At 41.8% G+C, this 16,513-nt stretch overlaps 1 protein-coding gene across 2 annotated transcripts in view; it reads left to right on the plus strand.

The window, feature by feature from the left end:
• The window catches only part of TGM5 (transglutaminase 5), a 30,712-nt gene extending 28,338 nt beyond the window's left edge, over positions 1-2,374 (plus strand). Inside the window, exons 11-13 of one of the 2 annotated variants that reach the window (XR_011427096.1) lie at positions 178-836; positions 1,520-1,653; positions 1,846-2,374. Coding sequence is in view for 1 of the 2 variants with exons in the window: in XM_023618969.2 (XP_023474737.1) it covers positions 178-338; positions 1,520-1,653; positions 1,846-1,999 (449 nt within the window). In the remaining variant the exon portion in view is untranslated. The remainder of the gene's footprint in view (positions 1-177; positions 837-1,519; positions 1,654-1,845) is intronic. The other variant, XM_023618969.2, reaches the window with a different exon arrangement.
• Positions 2,375-16,513: the final 14,139 nt, after the last annotated feature.

Consider the following 16,513-nt stretch of genomic DNA (forward strand, 5'->3'; position numbering starts at 1 on the left):
TGGGCAAGCCATTTTGCCTCCCTTAACCTCAGCCTCTTCATCTGAAAACCTAATACCTGCTTCACTGGGGCTCAGTACATATTGGCCCCCTCCTCTCTATAGGAGGGTCCCCAGATCCAACCCAGGCCCAGCTGATTTCCCAACTACTCTCACTTCCTCTCTGTGTTCTCTCCCTAGCAAAGACCTATCCCTGCAAAATCCCCTATTCCCAGTACAGCCAGTACCTGTCAACAGACAAGCTGATCCGCATCAGTGCCCTGGGCGAAGAGAAGAGCAGTCCTGAGAAGATCCTGGTGAACAAGATCATCACCTTAGCCTATCCAGGCATCATGATTAATGTAGGCAAGAGCCCTGCAGGTGGCCTGGGGGCTCCTTGGGATCCAGCTGGGAGGGGGTGGACCCCTCTGAGAGCCTGCTCAGGGGAGCAGCCCCTCCTTTCCTCTGCCTCTTCTGGTGACCCCAGGTGCCTCCCCACCAGGAATGTGAGGCTTATCTGAAAACACTGGGTGAGGTCTCCATCCCCTTGCACCATTATGCACCTTATGGGTGGACCTTGTGCAGATGCCATGGAGAGGGTGGGGAGAGATTCCTCTCTTGTGCCACCTCCCGCTGTTGGCCTTCCCCAGCGGCAGCATGAGAAAATATGAGCTCAAGTGGGAGGGACCTGAGTCGGGGCAGAGCACTGCCTGAGTTCATTTCAGGTTTGATTTGCCATCTCCTGGTTGTGCATCCTTGGACAAGCCCCTGGGCCTCTGCTTCTTCAACTGTCAAATGAGATGATTAGACTAGATGGCCTTTGAGGACATCTCCTGCTCTGACATTCTGTGGTCCTCTAGGTGGGAAGACTTCACAGGTCCTTTCCCTTCGGCGTGGTGCCCCCTGTGGGGGTGTGTCTGGCAGGCCCAGCCTGGAGTCCATTTTAGCTAGGACTAAAAGTGCCTCCAAATTCCCTGAGGCTATTTCCTTCTCTCTACAGCCCTGAGTGATCCATTGCTCTTCACTCACACACCAGAGTGGAAAGAAATGAGCCAGTTACGATAATGGGGAGAGAGGGGTAGAGTGGAATTGCAATAATAAGAAACAAAAACTGCCAAAAGAAGATTCTATCCACTCAAATTATGCATGAGAATCCTTTGGGAGCTCTTGATTATTGCACACTTGGATGCAATCCTTGGAGCAGAAGAAACATCACTGGAGACTCCCAGTGTATCAAACTTTTCCATATACTGGGTTGAGTGGTGTAAAATACTTTACACGAACATCCATACATGTGTAAAGGAGGAAAAAGTTTCACATAACAATATCTTGTGTGATGTACACTGATATTTTCTTCTCTTCTGTTTCATTTTTTAAAAACGTTAATGACACCCATTAAGTGGTTTTAACCCATAGTTGGCCATGAAAGTCCAGCTCTATAGGAAACAGATCTAGGGGACAGTGTCCTCCACAAATAGTTGGTGAATTGGGGAACGAGGCTAATTCTCCGCTCCTTCCTCTCCTCTTGGGTTTCTCTGTTTAGGTTCTAGGAGAAGCCGTTGTGAACCAGCCGCTCTCCATACAGGTGATATTTTCAAATCCACTCTTGGAGCCGGTTGCAGACTGTGAGCTGACAGTGGAAGGAAGCGGTCTTTTCAAGAAACAACAAAGAGTCCTGTGAGTGCGGGGAGTGCTCAGCCTTTGCTCCCATCTCATCCGGGGATTAGCGCTATCCTTCATCCTGGACAGGGCTCCCAGGCCAGGCTCTCAGAACACCAGGAAGGGAGAGACCTGGTTGCTGAGTGGAAAAGGGCTTTGGGGTTATCATAATGCCTGTGATTTCCTGACATTCTCCTTTCTCTGCTGCAGCATTGGAGTTCTCAAACCACAACACAGAGCCAGCATCACTCTGGAGACTGTCCCCTTCAAGAGTGGCCAAAGGCAGATCCAAGCCAATCTGAGGAGCAACAAGTTTAAGGACATCAAGGGTTACAGGAACATCTATGTAGACTCCAGGTTATAAATTCTGGGACTAGGAGCTGGACGCATAGATTTTAAGCTTAAGGAAAAGGAGCAAGTTCGAATGCAAACTATGCCATTCTCCACTACAACAGAGGCTTTGCAGGGCTCCAGTGTGAGCAGAAGAGGAGATGCCGGCAATGGATGGTCTCCGGGCCATTTGCACGACTCCACAGGACTCTGTTGAGGTCCCAGTGATTCCATGGTGTCCCATCCAGAAGTGTGACATGACACTGAGGTCTAAGAACACTGGATGGACTTGGCCAAGACTTACTGCCCCCTGATGTCAAAAAAAGAAGACTGGCTGATCAGCTCACTGTCATTTTGTCATTGCAATGGCTAATACCCTAGTACCAATAAACTTCAGTCCTTGTTCTCATCTCTTTTGTGCCATGTAATCACCACTTTCCCTTCAGCAGCTGCTGCCTGTTCCCTGGATGCTGGGAGCGTCCTATTGTTTCAATGCCTGAGCCCCTTCCTTTATTCAAGAAATATTCACCAAGTGCTTAGCATGTGCCAGGCACTGTTGTGAGTGTAGAGGATAAGGCAGTAAACAAAGCAAAGTCCCTGCCCCCGTGGAGCTTACATTTGGGGGTGGTAGGTGGGGAGGGGGGGTGTGGAAACAGACAAACATGTCAACAAATAAGTAAGTTTCCTACAGTTGGTGTATTAGTCATGATCCAGTTAGGAAAACCAACACCTTTGTAGGTGTTTCTGCATACTACCTACCATCTTTGTGTCTTGGAAAAAAGCCTGGGGGATCTCTCACTTGGCCTTCCTTTGAATCCCTTCCCACATCACATCCAAGAGGCCCCTCAGTCCTAACAGTTCCAGCCTCTTGACTCAAAGTCCACCCATGCATCATGGTCCTGGATGGACCTGAGATGGCATGGGTTCCAGAGATAAAGCCAGCTGAATGATGCGGTGAGGTAGATTTGTGGTAGGGAAGGAAGTACTCTCAGCCCTTTCTATTGGTTGCAGCTTGTGTTTACGATCCTATTGAACACAGAGCAACTCCAGTCATGATCTCCTCTTGGACACTCCTGCTTCCTCATGGCTCTGCGCAAAGTTCCACATGGAGAAAGGCCTGAGGCCCCTGCCCTCCAGACACTGGCTGCATGACTGAGAGAGCTGTTTAGGGCATATATTAAATGCACACACATTAAGTTAAAAAGTTAAGTACTTCTATTATATATGAACAAAAAGGATAAGCATAGTTAATCAGAGGGAGACAAGAGGGTGTGGTGGGAATCACACAATAAGTTGAAAGTCTTGTTAAAGAGTGGGCTGAGAACCAGGAGAACCTGGCAACAGGGAGTTGGAAGTAACCTATAATTATTTCATTCTGTAATTATTGCCTGACAATCATGAGAAGTGGTTTAAGGAAAGCATGATGGAGGGGAACACGTGACAGAGACAATGACCTCTGAAGTACTCAGAATATTTCAGCTGCTGTACCCTTGGACTCTTTCCTGAGTCTTGATTTTAACACCTCCTTCATTAACTCTTTCACTCAACAAATATTCACCGAGTTTCTGCTGGGGGCTAGGGCCTGAGCGGGGCACTGAGGACACAGGAAGGATCAGGGCCTGCCCTCAAGGAGCTGAATTCTAAGCTTGTGGAGAATGAAAAATAAATAGGAAGTTATAACACAGAATAGTGAAAACCAGCACTGGGGTGAGTGCAGAGTGTTGCGGGAGCACCAGGAGGGGCAGCTGGTCCTGACTTGGGATTGTGGATCAGGGAAGGCTTCCTGGTGGGAGTGGCATTCAAGCCGAAAACTAAAAAACTAAAAGATAGCCAAATAGACTCAGAGTTAAAGGTAGGAGGGTGGAGTAAAGCAGTCAGGAGCTGCAAGTCATTCAGATGGCTAGAGATCAGAGCAGGAGGAAGGAATAGCAGGAAAAAATGAGACAAGAGCCAGGGGGTGAAGACCTTCAGGTGGCAGTCTAACGAGTTTGGCCCAAGATCGTCTTCAGGCATGTTTCCTCTGAGTCTTGGATCATGGTCACTGCTTGTAGCATCAGTGCTTAAAGTTGATTCTATTTTGCAGAGCTGGGCAGACTTCACGGGATTTGAGAAGACTTAAAGGACACCTAGTTCTCCACCCTGCAGGCCAGCTTTGAGCCTGCTGCTTTTCAGGAGTACAGACAAAAACATTTGATTGCAGAGTGCTCCCGGTTTGCCTTGGACCCCATAGGATAGGACTTGGCTTCGGACTGCACAAGAGCGTGGAGCTTCCTAAGGGGAGGCAGGCCAAGCGCTTGGCATAGCAAGGGTGTTCGGGACATGCTTGAGCCGGGATAACGTAGGAATCTGCGGGAACGAGAGAAAGAGCTCTGTTATTCTTCACCAAGGTGCAGGGAGAAGGATCAGGATCAGAAACAGGGACAACGAAAGACTCACTTTAGAAACATAGTGCTTCATTCCACGTGTTTCAGTATTTTCTAGTTATCTTTTTGGTTCTGATTTCTAGCCTAGTTCCGATGTGGTTAGAGAACACACTCTGCCTGATGTCAATCCTTGGCAACTTGTTGAGATCTGTGCCGCGGACCAGCATTGGTCCATTTTGACCGGTGTTTCACGTGCTCTTGGATGTGTATCCTGCAGTTTTATGGCACATTGTTTATACGTGTCCACCAAGTCAAGTTTGCTCATCAGTTGCTCAAATCTATATTCTTATTAATTTTTTTGTTTGTTCTAAAATCTCCCATTATGATTGTGGATTTATCTATTTCTTCTTTTAATTCTGTCCACAGGTGGACATTTTGAGGAGAAGGGCTCTTTACGTAGAGGTGGGCAGGGGGCAGGGAACCACGGTAACTGTGGGGCACCTGGATCCCTAGGCCTGAAGGAGTAGGGGGAGGGAGAGATTGTTGGAAACAGGAGACAGAGAGAGCTGTGTGGAGAGGGCTGCCTGCTGCTGGCAATTGACCTTTGGTAATGCTACAGGAAGGGAGTCAAGAGAATTAATGCTTCATTCTTGCTCTTCTCTCCTCCTCTGATTTTCTGTTGGTGATCCCGTTAGGTGAAGAACGCAACGGGGGCAGAGAGCAAGGAGGCCCCATGTATAGCCCATACTGCTTGGCTTCCGGGGTACAGGGTAAGATGGAGAAGAGTATAGACTAGATCTGGAGGGGCAAATGGAAAATACACAGCGTAGGAAGTAACTGATTCAACCTGCTGACTTTAAAGGCCCCAAAGGCGAAAGACTTGGCCCGGAAAAACAGTGGGTGAGTTGCAAAGCTGAGTTTGGGTGCCAGTCCACACTCCTCCACTCTCCGTGTGATCAAAGGATCCCTTTTCTTTTTCTTTTTCTTTTTCTTTTTTTGAGGAAGATTAGCCATGAGCTAACAACTGCCAATCCTCCTCTTTTTCTGAGGAAGACTGGCCCTGAGCTAACATCCATGCCCATCTTCCTCTACTTTATATGTGGGACGCCTACCACAGCATGGCTTTTGCCAAGCGGTGCTATGTCCGCATCCAGGCCCCAAACCGAGGAACCCCGGGCCACCGAGAAGTGGAACGCACAAACTTCACCGCTGTGCCACCGGGCTGGCCCCAGGATCTCTTCTCTTAAAGTGTGACTCAAACCCTGTAAAATAATTGACCTTCAACTCAGCTGGAAATGGCCTATTTCTCATATATGGATGGCATATGCTACAGCTACTCCTCCAAGCCATATCTGCACTCCCCAGGAACTACTTTGCAAACGCCTTCTTTGTTCATTACCGTGTGTTGCACATTTGAAAACGGAGTCAAGTTTCTCAAAGTTGAAAGGGATGACATCTCAAACAAAAGACCTGCAGCAGGTGTAGGTGTGCAAACATAACTGGACCGACAGAGTGTGTCTGAAGTGCTGCAGTGAAGCCCAGCTGCTCACACACTTTCTCTGGGAGGTGTCTGGCTAGGGCACAATAAGGAATAAGGAAGCACCCCCATCCAGAACGCCAGCTTAGCTCCTGGCCTTTAAGGAGCTGAGAGATCACTCTCCCATCCTATTTAAAGGCAGAAATAGCTATGCATTGACCCACAGGTTGCTCAGGCTTGTAAAAATCCTCCAGGAAATTTTAAAAGTCACATGGTCTTTCAAGCCCTTTTAAACTAGATTATAGAGGGGGTGGCCCTGGTGGCGTAGTGGCTAAGTTCACGTGCTCTGCTTTGGAGGCCCGGGTTCACGGGCCTGGATCCCAGGCACAAACCTACACGTTGCTCATCAAGCCATGCTGTGGTGGCATCCCACACACAAAATAGAGGACTATTGGCACAGATGTTAGCTCAGTGACAATCTTCCTCAAGCAACAGATGTTAGCTCAGAGCCAGTCTTCCTCACCAAGAAACAAACAAACAAACAAGTAAATAAATGGACTGCAGAACTGGCTGGCTAAGAAAAGAGTGACTCATTGAGACCCTTTTTGTAGATATTAACTGAGCTACAAATTCAAAATGAAAGATTATGCTGACTCTCAGTTTCCTTATTATTTTTAAACTTTGCCCCCTTTATGGAATAAGGAGAGCTATCCAATTCTTTGGGAAATAGGCTTCCATCAAGAAAACTGTTAAAAGACTACCAATGGTTAATCTCAGGCAGATATTACCATTATCACTCTACAATTTAAAACTAAAAACACTAGAGAATCCTCGTTCAGATTTTTCATTTGTTGATTCAGTCAATCAGTCCATAAATGTGCCTGGAGCCCCCATGTTTGACCCTATGGGCAGAACAAAAGATAACAAGGCATGTTTGGTTGTCTGGAAATATATGCCTTCATTTGTTGGAAGATATTTTCTCATAGGCACAATTCTAGATTGGCTGTTTTTTCCTCCAGCATATTTCAAGGTATCATTTCATTTGTCTTCTGGCTTCCATTGTTTTCACTGAGTCACCATCTATTTATCTTATTTTACTCTTTGCAAAGTAATGTGTGTTTTTCTCTGGCTACTTTTATGATTTTAAAAATCCTGCTTAGAGTTCTTAGCACTTCTTGAACTGGTGGCTTTAGTTTTGGAACATTCTTGGCATTATCTCTTCAAACGTTTCTTCTTCCCTGTCCTCTCTTTCTCTCATCTTCTTCTGAGACTACAATTTCACAGAGACCTTTTTCTGAAAGTCTTTTATGCTTTGACCTGTATTTTCTGTTATTTTTTCTCTCCATGCTCAATTTGAGACTCTTCTATTTATCTGTTTTCTACTTCACTAATTCTCTCTTCTCCTGGGTTGAATCTGTTTTTAAACTCATCTATGGTGTTTTAAATTTCACTTATTGTATTTTTCAATATCAGAATATCCATTTGGTTATTTTCTACATATTTCAGTCATCTGCTGAAATTCTACAGGTTGTCATCTATTTTCTGGAATATAACAATCACTTTTTTTAAGTCTCTGATGACTAACTCCAATATCTGGATCTCTTGTGTGCCTATTTTTTTCTTGATTCTCAGTCATTTGCTCCTGTTTCCTGCTATGCCTGGTAATTTTTAGTTGAATGTTGGATATTATGTATAAAATTTACAGGGATAATGTCAGGTTCTGGATAATGCTAATATCCTCCAGAGAACTTTCCTTCTGACAGGCAGTTAGGATATGGCAGAGCATCACAATCCACACTTATTTAAATGGGTTTTCAGCACAGGCAAAAATAGACAAATGGGACTACCTAAAATTTTAAAACCTTTGTTCATCAAAGCACAAAATCAACAGGGTGAAAAGGCAACCTATGGAATGGGAGAAAATATTTACAAATCATAAGTCCAATAAGAGATTAATATGCAGAATATATAAAGAACTCTAACAACTCAACAACAAAAAAATTAAAAAACTCAATTTAAAAATGGGCAAAGGATTTGAATAGACATTTCTCCAAAGATGATATACAAATGACCAACAAGCATATGAAAAGATGCTCAATATTACTAATCATGAGAGAAATGCAAATAAAAACTACATTCAGCTATTAGAATGGCTAATATCAAAAACAGAGAATAACAAGTATTGGTGGGGATGTGGAGAAGCTGGAACTCTTGTGCATTGTTGGTAGGATTGTAAAATGGTACAACCACTTCAGAAAACAGTATGGCAGTTCCTCAAATAATTTAAAATAGAACAACCGCATGATGAACCAATCCCACTTCTGGGTGTATATGCAAAAGAATTGAAAGCAGGGTCACAAAGCAATATTTGCACACCCATGTTCATAGTACTACTCACAATAGCCAAGAGGCAGAAACAACCCAAATGTCCATCAATGGATGAATGGATAATCAAAATGTGGTATATACATACAATGGAATACTATGCAGCCTTAAAAAGGAAGGAACTCCTATCACATGTTACCACATGGAGGAAACTTGAGGACATTATGCTAAGTGAAATCAGCCAGTCACAGAAGGATAAATACTGTATGATTCCGTTTACATGAAATATCTAAATTAATCAAATTAATAGATATAGAAAGTAGAATGGTGGTTACCAGAGGCTGAGGTTGAGGAGGCAGAGGGCCAAGCAGAGTTGTGTTTAATGGGTAGAAAGTTTCAGTTCTGCAAGATGAAAAGTTTCTAGACTTTTCTGTTGTGAAATTCTCTTTCACAACAATGTAAATCTACGTAACACTACTGAACTATACCTTTAAAAATGGTTGATATAAATTTTATGATGTGTTTTCTACCACAATAAAAAGAAATTTTAGATCATCCTATGCCGTTCCAATATTTACAACTTTATTAGATAAAAAATAATGATAATAATAGCCTCCATAACGATGTCAGCAGGAATAAAAATCCCCAATTGACTGAGTGCCTAAAAGCAAACAAACAAACAAACAAAATTGGGTTTCAGTCTTTATAAGCATTGGTATATTTCCTATTTAGGTTTACTCCTGGGGTACCACACTTTAGCGGGCCCAACTGAAAACCTGAGGTGTTTATTGGGGCCCTTCATTCTTGGTGGCCCCGGAACTCCGATTTTTATCTTCCAACCCTCTGAGGCTGCCAGAAGATCTGCTTAGATTCTCAAGTTGTCGCCCGCCAAGTATGAATCAGCAAATGCCCCAGAGAGAAAAGTGGCACGCTGTCAGGCTCACCTCTCTGTACATCTCTTATCTCCACGATCTCCACCCTTCAATTCCATCCCTGCTGCCTTGATGCCCCAGACAGATATTTAAAATATTTTTTTCAGCTTTTCTAGTTATTCTCAACATGGGAGATGGTATCAAGCTGGTCTTTTACATCTAGAAGCAGAAATCCTTGAGAAATTTTAAGACATTGAATGGAGAGACTTTCTCAGTGGTAGTTTGGATTGTTGGCTAATGTGAAATCAAATGTATTGGTCTTGAGCTGGAAGACCCTAGTTTGAGTCCAAACTTTACCACAAACTGTGAGATGTTAGGAAAACCCCAACTCCTGGGAAGCTTAGAGATAAATTTCCAGTGTGTGGGCAGCATGTGTAAAGGTCGGGTATGATGTGCATTTTTGGCTTCATCCTTGGCTGTGTTTTATCTCCATCTCTATTCATCTTTTATCCTTTGCATCATTTTAACATACACTGTTCTGAAACATCATGTTTCATTATTAGTCATCTTAAACTTTTTCTGGAACAAGGCAGTATGCTAATTGATTTATTCATTAGTTAATTCACTAAAGTAAACATGTTTACTCTCTGAAACTGTTTTCTCACCAATAAAATTGGAATAATGATCCCTTACTTAGTTTACAAGATTGAGGTTCAGATCTCATGAGATAAGGTATGTGAAAGTGCTTTGTAAAGCAATGTACACTATAATTAATTTGAACCTGGGAGTCACAGTGAATATCTTTTCTTCTCTGCTCTCCATATCCTGTCCATTAGCGTGTTTTGCCCATTTAACCTCCTATGCTTCTCTCAAATCTATCCTCCTGTATCTTCACCAACACTCTCCTAACCAGGCCACCATCATCTCTCATTTGAACCATTATGGTAGTCTCTTACTGGTCCTCTCTCTTCCACTTTTGTCCCCTCTAAATAATTTTCCCTATTTTAGCCAGTGTAGTATTTGAAAAATCCAAATCTTATTGTGTTACTCTCTTGCTTAAAATACCATTCAATAGCTTCCCAGTGCTCTGAGAATAAAATTCAAAATCCCTAACTCAACTCTGTAAGATTTCACCCTTTCCTTCTCTCTCCCCATCACAATCTGTGCTCCAGTCCCATGGCCTTCCTTCAATGGCTGTCTGCCTTAGGGCCTTTGCACTAGCTGTTCTTGTTCCTCCTCCACACCCTACCCCTTGCCCCATTGGCTAGCTAACTCCTACTTATCTTTCCAGTTTCTCAGCTTATGTATCACTTTCTCAGGGAAGACTTCCCTGACCTCCACACCTAGGTCCTAAAATTCAGAGCTTCTCTTTTACAGCACTTATCACAATGGCAAGTGAATAATCAGCAGGGTAGGCACTTCGTAAGCTCTGTTCCCCTCTGCTGGAATATAAGCTCCTTGTGGCAGGGACCCATCTGTTTAATTTATCACTGTATTCCCAGTGCATAATACAGTTCCTGATGCATGATGGTGCTTAATAAGTATTTGTGTCATGAATAAATAAACGAATCCTTCTTGGGTGCACACCAATGAAGATTTGTTTTTCTGCCAGAGGCTAGGGAGGTGAAAGGCGCGGGTGCAGTAGGAAGCAGGACAGACCGTTCTGAGAACTCCTCCCTGCATCCTCCTCACGTTTCCCATTTGCCTTTCCCCAGCTCAACCAAAATGCAGCAGTATCTGTCTCATCACGGGCACCCCCAAAAGTGCCCCAACTAAAATACTTTTAGAGAGTGGCTATTTGTGAAGCTCCATGGGCACTGTATCAGGGAAGAGAAGATTCTCTTTGCAAGGACCAGAAGTGGAACAAACCCCCAAAAGGGAGCCAGTCCACAACTCCCCCATTGCCCTCCCAGGTAGGGGGCTCCCAGTGACAAAAACAGTCTTCTGGTCAGCCTTTTCTTACCCTTGCTGGTTCTGCTATTTTAAAAATATTAACATATAATATTTTCTCATGGTACAAAGATACTAAAAGATATACAGAAAAAAGCCTTACTTCCAGGCACTGAATTTCCCTATACAGAAGCAATAACTTTCCAGAAATATTCTATGTAAACACAAGCAAATTCATATATATTCTCCGTCCCATCCTTTATACAAGGTAGCATACTGTCCCCGCTGTTCTATACCCTGCTTATTCCACTTAATATAGGTTGGACAGTGCTCCCTATCAGTTTATATAGAGCTACTTCATTCTTCTTCACACTTGTACAGTAGTCTATTGAAGCATGTCTCATAATTGATCTATCCAGTACCTTATTTATGGACGTTGAGGTAGTTTCCAATATTTTGCTATTATAAATACCAGCGCAATGGACATACTCATATACATTTCGTTTTACACCTGTTTGGTTATTTGCATGATAAATATCTAGAAGTAAAATGGCTGATTCAAAAGTATAAGTATTTAAAGTCTTGTTAGATATTACTTAATTTCCTTCCATAAAGCTGTACTAATTTACACTCCTATCAGCACTATAAGAGAGTAATTGTTTCCCCAAATCATAACTAACTCAGAAAATTGTCTATTTTATCTTTGCCAATTTGATAGGTGAAAAAATGATATCCCAGGGTAGTTTTATTTTACATTTATATTAAATGAGTCTGGACATCTTTTCACATATTTAAGAGACAATTGAATTTCCTTTTCTGTGAACTGTCCATCGCGTCCTCCACCCATTTTTCTATTGATTTGTTGTTCTTTTCTTATTGATTTGCAGGCATCTTTTACATTAAGGAAATTAACCCTTTGTGATATGAGTTTCAAACATTTTCCCCAAAATTGTTGTATATCTTTTAATTTTATGAGTTTTTCCATGTAAAAACTTTTAAAGAATGAAAAGCTATATGCCAACAAATTGGACAACCTAGAAGAAATGGATAAATTCTTAGACTCTTACAACCTCTCAAAACTGAATCAGGAAGAAACAGAGAATCTGAATAGACCAATCACAAGTAAAGGGATTAAAACAGTAATCAAAAACCTCCCCCAAAATAAAAGTCCAGGACCAGACAGCTTCTCTGCAGAATTTTACCAAACGTTCAAAGAAGATTTAATACCTATCCTTCTCAAACTATTCCAGAAAATTGAGGAAGATGGAGCACTCCCTGACATATTCTATGAGGCCAACATCACCCTGATCGCAAAGCCAGACAAGGACAACACAAAGAAGGAAAACTATAGGCCAATATCACTGACCAACATAGATGTAAAAATCCTCAACAAAATATCAGCCAAACTGAATATAGCAATGCAATAAAAAGATCATACACCACGATCAAGTGGGATTTATACCAGGGACACAGGGATGGCTCAACATCTGCAAGTCAATGTGATACACCACATTAACAAAATGAAGAACAAAAACCACATGATCATCTCCATAGATGCAGAGAAAGCATTTGACAAGATCCAACATCCATTTATAATAAAAACTCTCAATAAAATGGGTATAGAAGGAAAGTACCTCAACATAATTAAGGCCATATATGACAAACCCACAGCCAACATCACACGCAACAGTGAAAAACTGAAAGCCATCCCTCCGAGAACAGGAACACGACCAGGGTGCCCACTCTCACCACTCTTATTCAACATAGTACTGGAGGTTTGGGCCAGAGCAATTAGGCAGAAAAAAGAAATCCAAATAGGCAATGAAGATGTGAAACTCTCATTGTTTGCAGACGACATGATCTTATACATAGAAAACACTAAAAAACCCATCAGAAAGCTTCTAGAAGTAATCAACAATTACAGCAAAGTTGCAGGGTACAAAATCAACTTACATAAATCAGTAGTGTTTTTATACTCTAATAATGAACTAACAGAAAGAGAACTCAAGAACACAATCCCATTCACAATCGCAACAAAAAGAATAAAATATCTTGGAATAAATTTAACCAAGGAGGGGCTGGCCCCGTGGCCGAGTGGTTAAGTTCGCACGCTCTGCTGCAGGCGGCCCAGTGTTTCGTTTGTTCAAATCCTGGGTGCGGACATGGTCCTCCTCATCAAACCACGCTGAGGCAGCGTCCCACATGCCACAGCTAGAAGGACCCACAACGAAGAATATACAACTATGTACTGGGGGACTTTGGGAAGGAAAAAGAAAAAATAAAATCTTAAAAAAAAAAAATTTAACCAAGGAAGTGAAAGACCTATACAGTGAAAACTACAAGACTTCCCTGAAAGAAATTGATGACGACATAAAGAGATGGAAAAACATTCCATGCACATGGATTGGAAGAATAAACATAGTTAAAATGTCCATCATACCTAAAGCAATCTACAGATTCAATGCAATCCCAATCATAATCCCAACGACAGTCTTCACAGAAATAGAACAAAGAATCCTAAAATTCATATGGGGCAACAAAAGACCCCAAATTGCTAAAGCAATCCTGAGAAAAAAGAACAAAACTGGAGGCATCACAATCCCTGACTTCAAAATGTACTACAAAGCTATAGTAATCAAAACAGCATGGTACTGGCACAAAAAAAGACACACAGATTAATGGAACAGAATTGAAAGCCCAGAAATAAAACCACACATCTATGGACAGCCAATGTTCGATAAAGGAGCTGAGAACATACAATGGAGAAAAGAAAGTCTCTTCAACAAATGGTATTGGGAAAACTGGACAGCCACATGTAAAAGAATGAAAATAGACCATTCTTTTATGCCATTCACAAACATTAACTCAAAATGGATCAAAGACTTAAAGGTAAGACCTGAAACCATAAGACTTCTGGAAGAAAATATAGGCAGTACACTCTTCGACATCAGTCTTAAAAGGATATTTTCAGATACCATGTCTTCTCAGATGAGGGAAACAATAGAAAGAATAAACAAATGGGACTTCATCAGACTAAAGAGCTTCTACAAGGCAAGGGAAAACAGGATTGAAACAAACACACAACCCACCAACTGGGAGAAAATATTTGCAAATCATATATCTGACAAAGGGTTAATCTCCATAATATAAAGAACTCACACAACTCAACAAAAAAAATCAAACAACCCAATTAAAAAATGGGCAGTGGATATGAATAGACATTTCTCCAAAGAAGATATACAGATGGCCAATAAGCACATGAAAAGATGCTCACCATCACTGATCATCAGGGAAATGCAAATCAAAACTACACTAAGATATCACCTTATACCGGTTAGAATGGCTAAAATAACCAAAACAAAAAATAACAAATGTTGCAGAGGTTGTGGAGAAAAAGGAACCCTCACACACTGCTGGTGGGAATGCAAACTGGTGCAGGCACTATGGAAAATAGTATGGAGATTTCTCAAAAAATTTAAAACAGAAATACCATATGACCCAGCCATCCTGCTACTGGGTATCTATCCAAAGAACTTGAAATCAGAAATTCCAAAAGTCCCATGCACCCCTATGTTCATTGCAGCATTATTCACAATAGCCAAGATGTGGAAGCAACCTAACTGCCCATGAACTGATGATTGGATAAAGAAGATGTGGTGTGTATATATATATATATATATATAATGGAATACTACACAGCCATGAAAAGGGATAAAATCATCCCATTCACAACAACATGGATGGACCTCGAGGGTATTGTGTTAAGCGAAATAAGCCAGACAGAGAAAGACAATCTCTGTTTGACTCCACTCATATGTAGAAGATAAACATACATGTGGACAAAGAGAACAGATTAGAGGTTACCAGGGGAAAGGGGAGGTGAGGGGTGGGCACAAAGGGAGAAGTGGTGCACCTAAAATATGACTGACAACAATGTACAACTGAAATTTCACAAGGTTGTCAACTATCATAACCTCAATAAAAAATAAAGTAGAAAAAACTTTTTAAGGAATCAAATTTATCAATCTTTTCTTTATGGCTTTTGGGGTTTGTGTAACATTTTAAAAGGCCTTCCCCAGGCTGACTTAAGAATAAGTCTCTTATCTTTTCCTCTAGTACTTTTAGGATTTAATTTTTTTACGTTTAGAGTTTTGATCCATCTGAAATTTATTTTGGTGTAATGTGCAAGGTAGGAAACGAACTTTGTTTTGGCAAGTTGGTTATCCCCAAACCATTTACTAGTGAATCCTTATTTTCCCCCCTGATTCGAAGTGCCACAGTCAGCACATACTTAATGTATACATTTTGGTCAATATACTTTTTTACTTATAGTGATGTCATATTATGTTTTAATATCTAGGAAGCCTGGTCACACTAAATTAGAAATGTAGTGTGACTAGGCTTCCTAGATATTAAAACATATTCTAGAAATTTTAATCTAAGACATCTTTAGATCTTTTTTAGCTCACATCTTAGATCTTTTAGAAATTTTCTTTCTAGCGTCAGAGAAAAACTCATTAGAAGTTTTTTTGGTAATGCGTTAAACCTAAGATCAGCATACTAAATTATCTTATCCTTTCTTGTTTTTTTTGTGGGGGGGAAGGAAGGTTGGCCCTGAGCTAACATCTGTTGCCAAACTTCTTCTTTTTGCTTGAGGAAGATTGTTACTGAGCTAACATCTGCACCAATCTTCCTCTATTTTGTATGTGGGATGACACCACAGCACAGCTTGCTGAGCAGTCTGTAGTTCTTTGCCCAGGATCTGAACCCACAAACTCTGGACCACTGAAGTGGAGCAGGCGAACTTAACTACTATACCGCAGGGCAGCCCCTAAATTATCTTATCTTTTATAATCACTTTTTGGTAGATTCAGGTTTTCCAGGTAAAATTCATATCACCTTCAAATAATGAAAAATTTACCTCTTCATTTCTCATGAAGACTCTTTTTCAAGGGGAGTGAGAAGGCAGAAGCCTCATTTTTTTTTTTACGTAATATGAGATTCTTTGAATGGGCAATGTTTCAAAGTTGTAAGGGTATAAAAGGGTAAACAGCAGAAAAATCACCTTCCTAACCCAGTTCCCAGCTCCCCTCCCCACAGAGAACCAGTGCTGTTTGTGGTTTCTTTATATCCTTCCATACACCTGCATAGACACCTGTAGACACTTCTACAGATACAGCATATGGATACTTCTACACAGAGGGTCTATAGACACCCAGTATACATGCAGGCCAGCACAGCTGCCCCTGAGAGGGCTTCCAGTGACTCAGCCCCAGAAGCCCAGGCAAAAGTTGGACTTTAGAAGGCCAAAGAGGGCCAAATAGGAGAGCTTCTGTGTCCTGTCTTCTCGGTGACTAAACTATTGAAATAGAAAAGATATAGGCCCTGTGTCCCAAGGTGTTTCCAAACCTTCTCTGCAGAGTGCCCTGGACCCGGCAGACTTGAAAGAGCCAGGGCTCTGGCTTCTGCTTTCAAGACCTCTATTTCTCACCAACAATTCTACCTCCTTATCTCTTTCACACAGAGGAATCCCAGGCGTACATGTTCTCTCTTTATATTATCAAAACAGCTCACGAACATCTAGCAACTTGCAGCCCGTGTATGTGTAGGGCCCAAGATTT

This window comes from Equus caballus, chromosome 1 (genome assembly GCF_041296265.1).
Source record: "Equus caballus isolate H_3958 breed thoroughbred chromosome 1, TB-T2T, whole genome shotgun sequence".
In the NCBI taxonomy this organism is placed as follows: domain Eukaryota; kingdom Metazoa; phylum Chordata; class Mammalia; order Perissodactyla; family Equidae; genus Equus; species Equus caballus.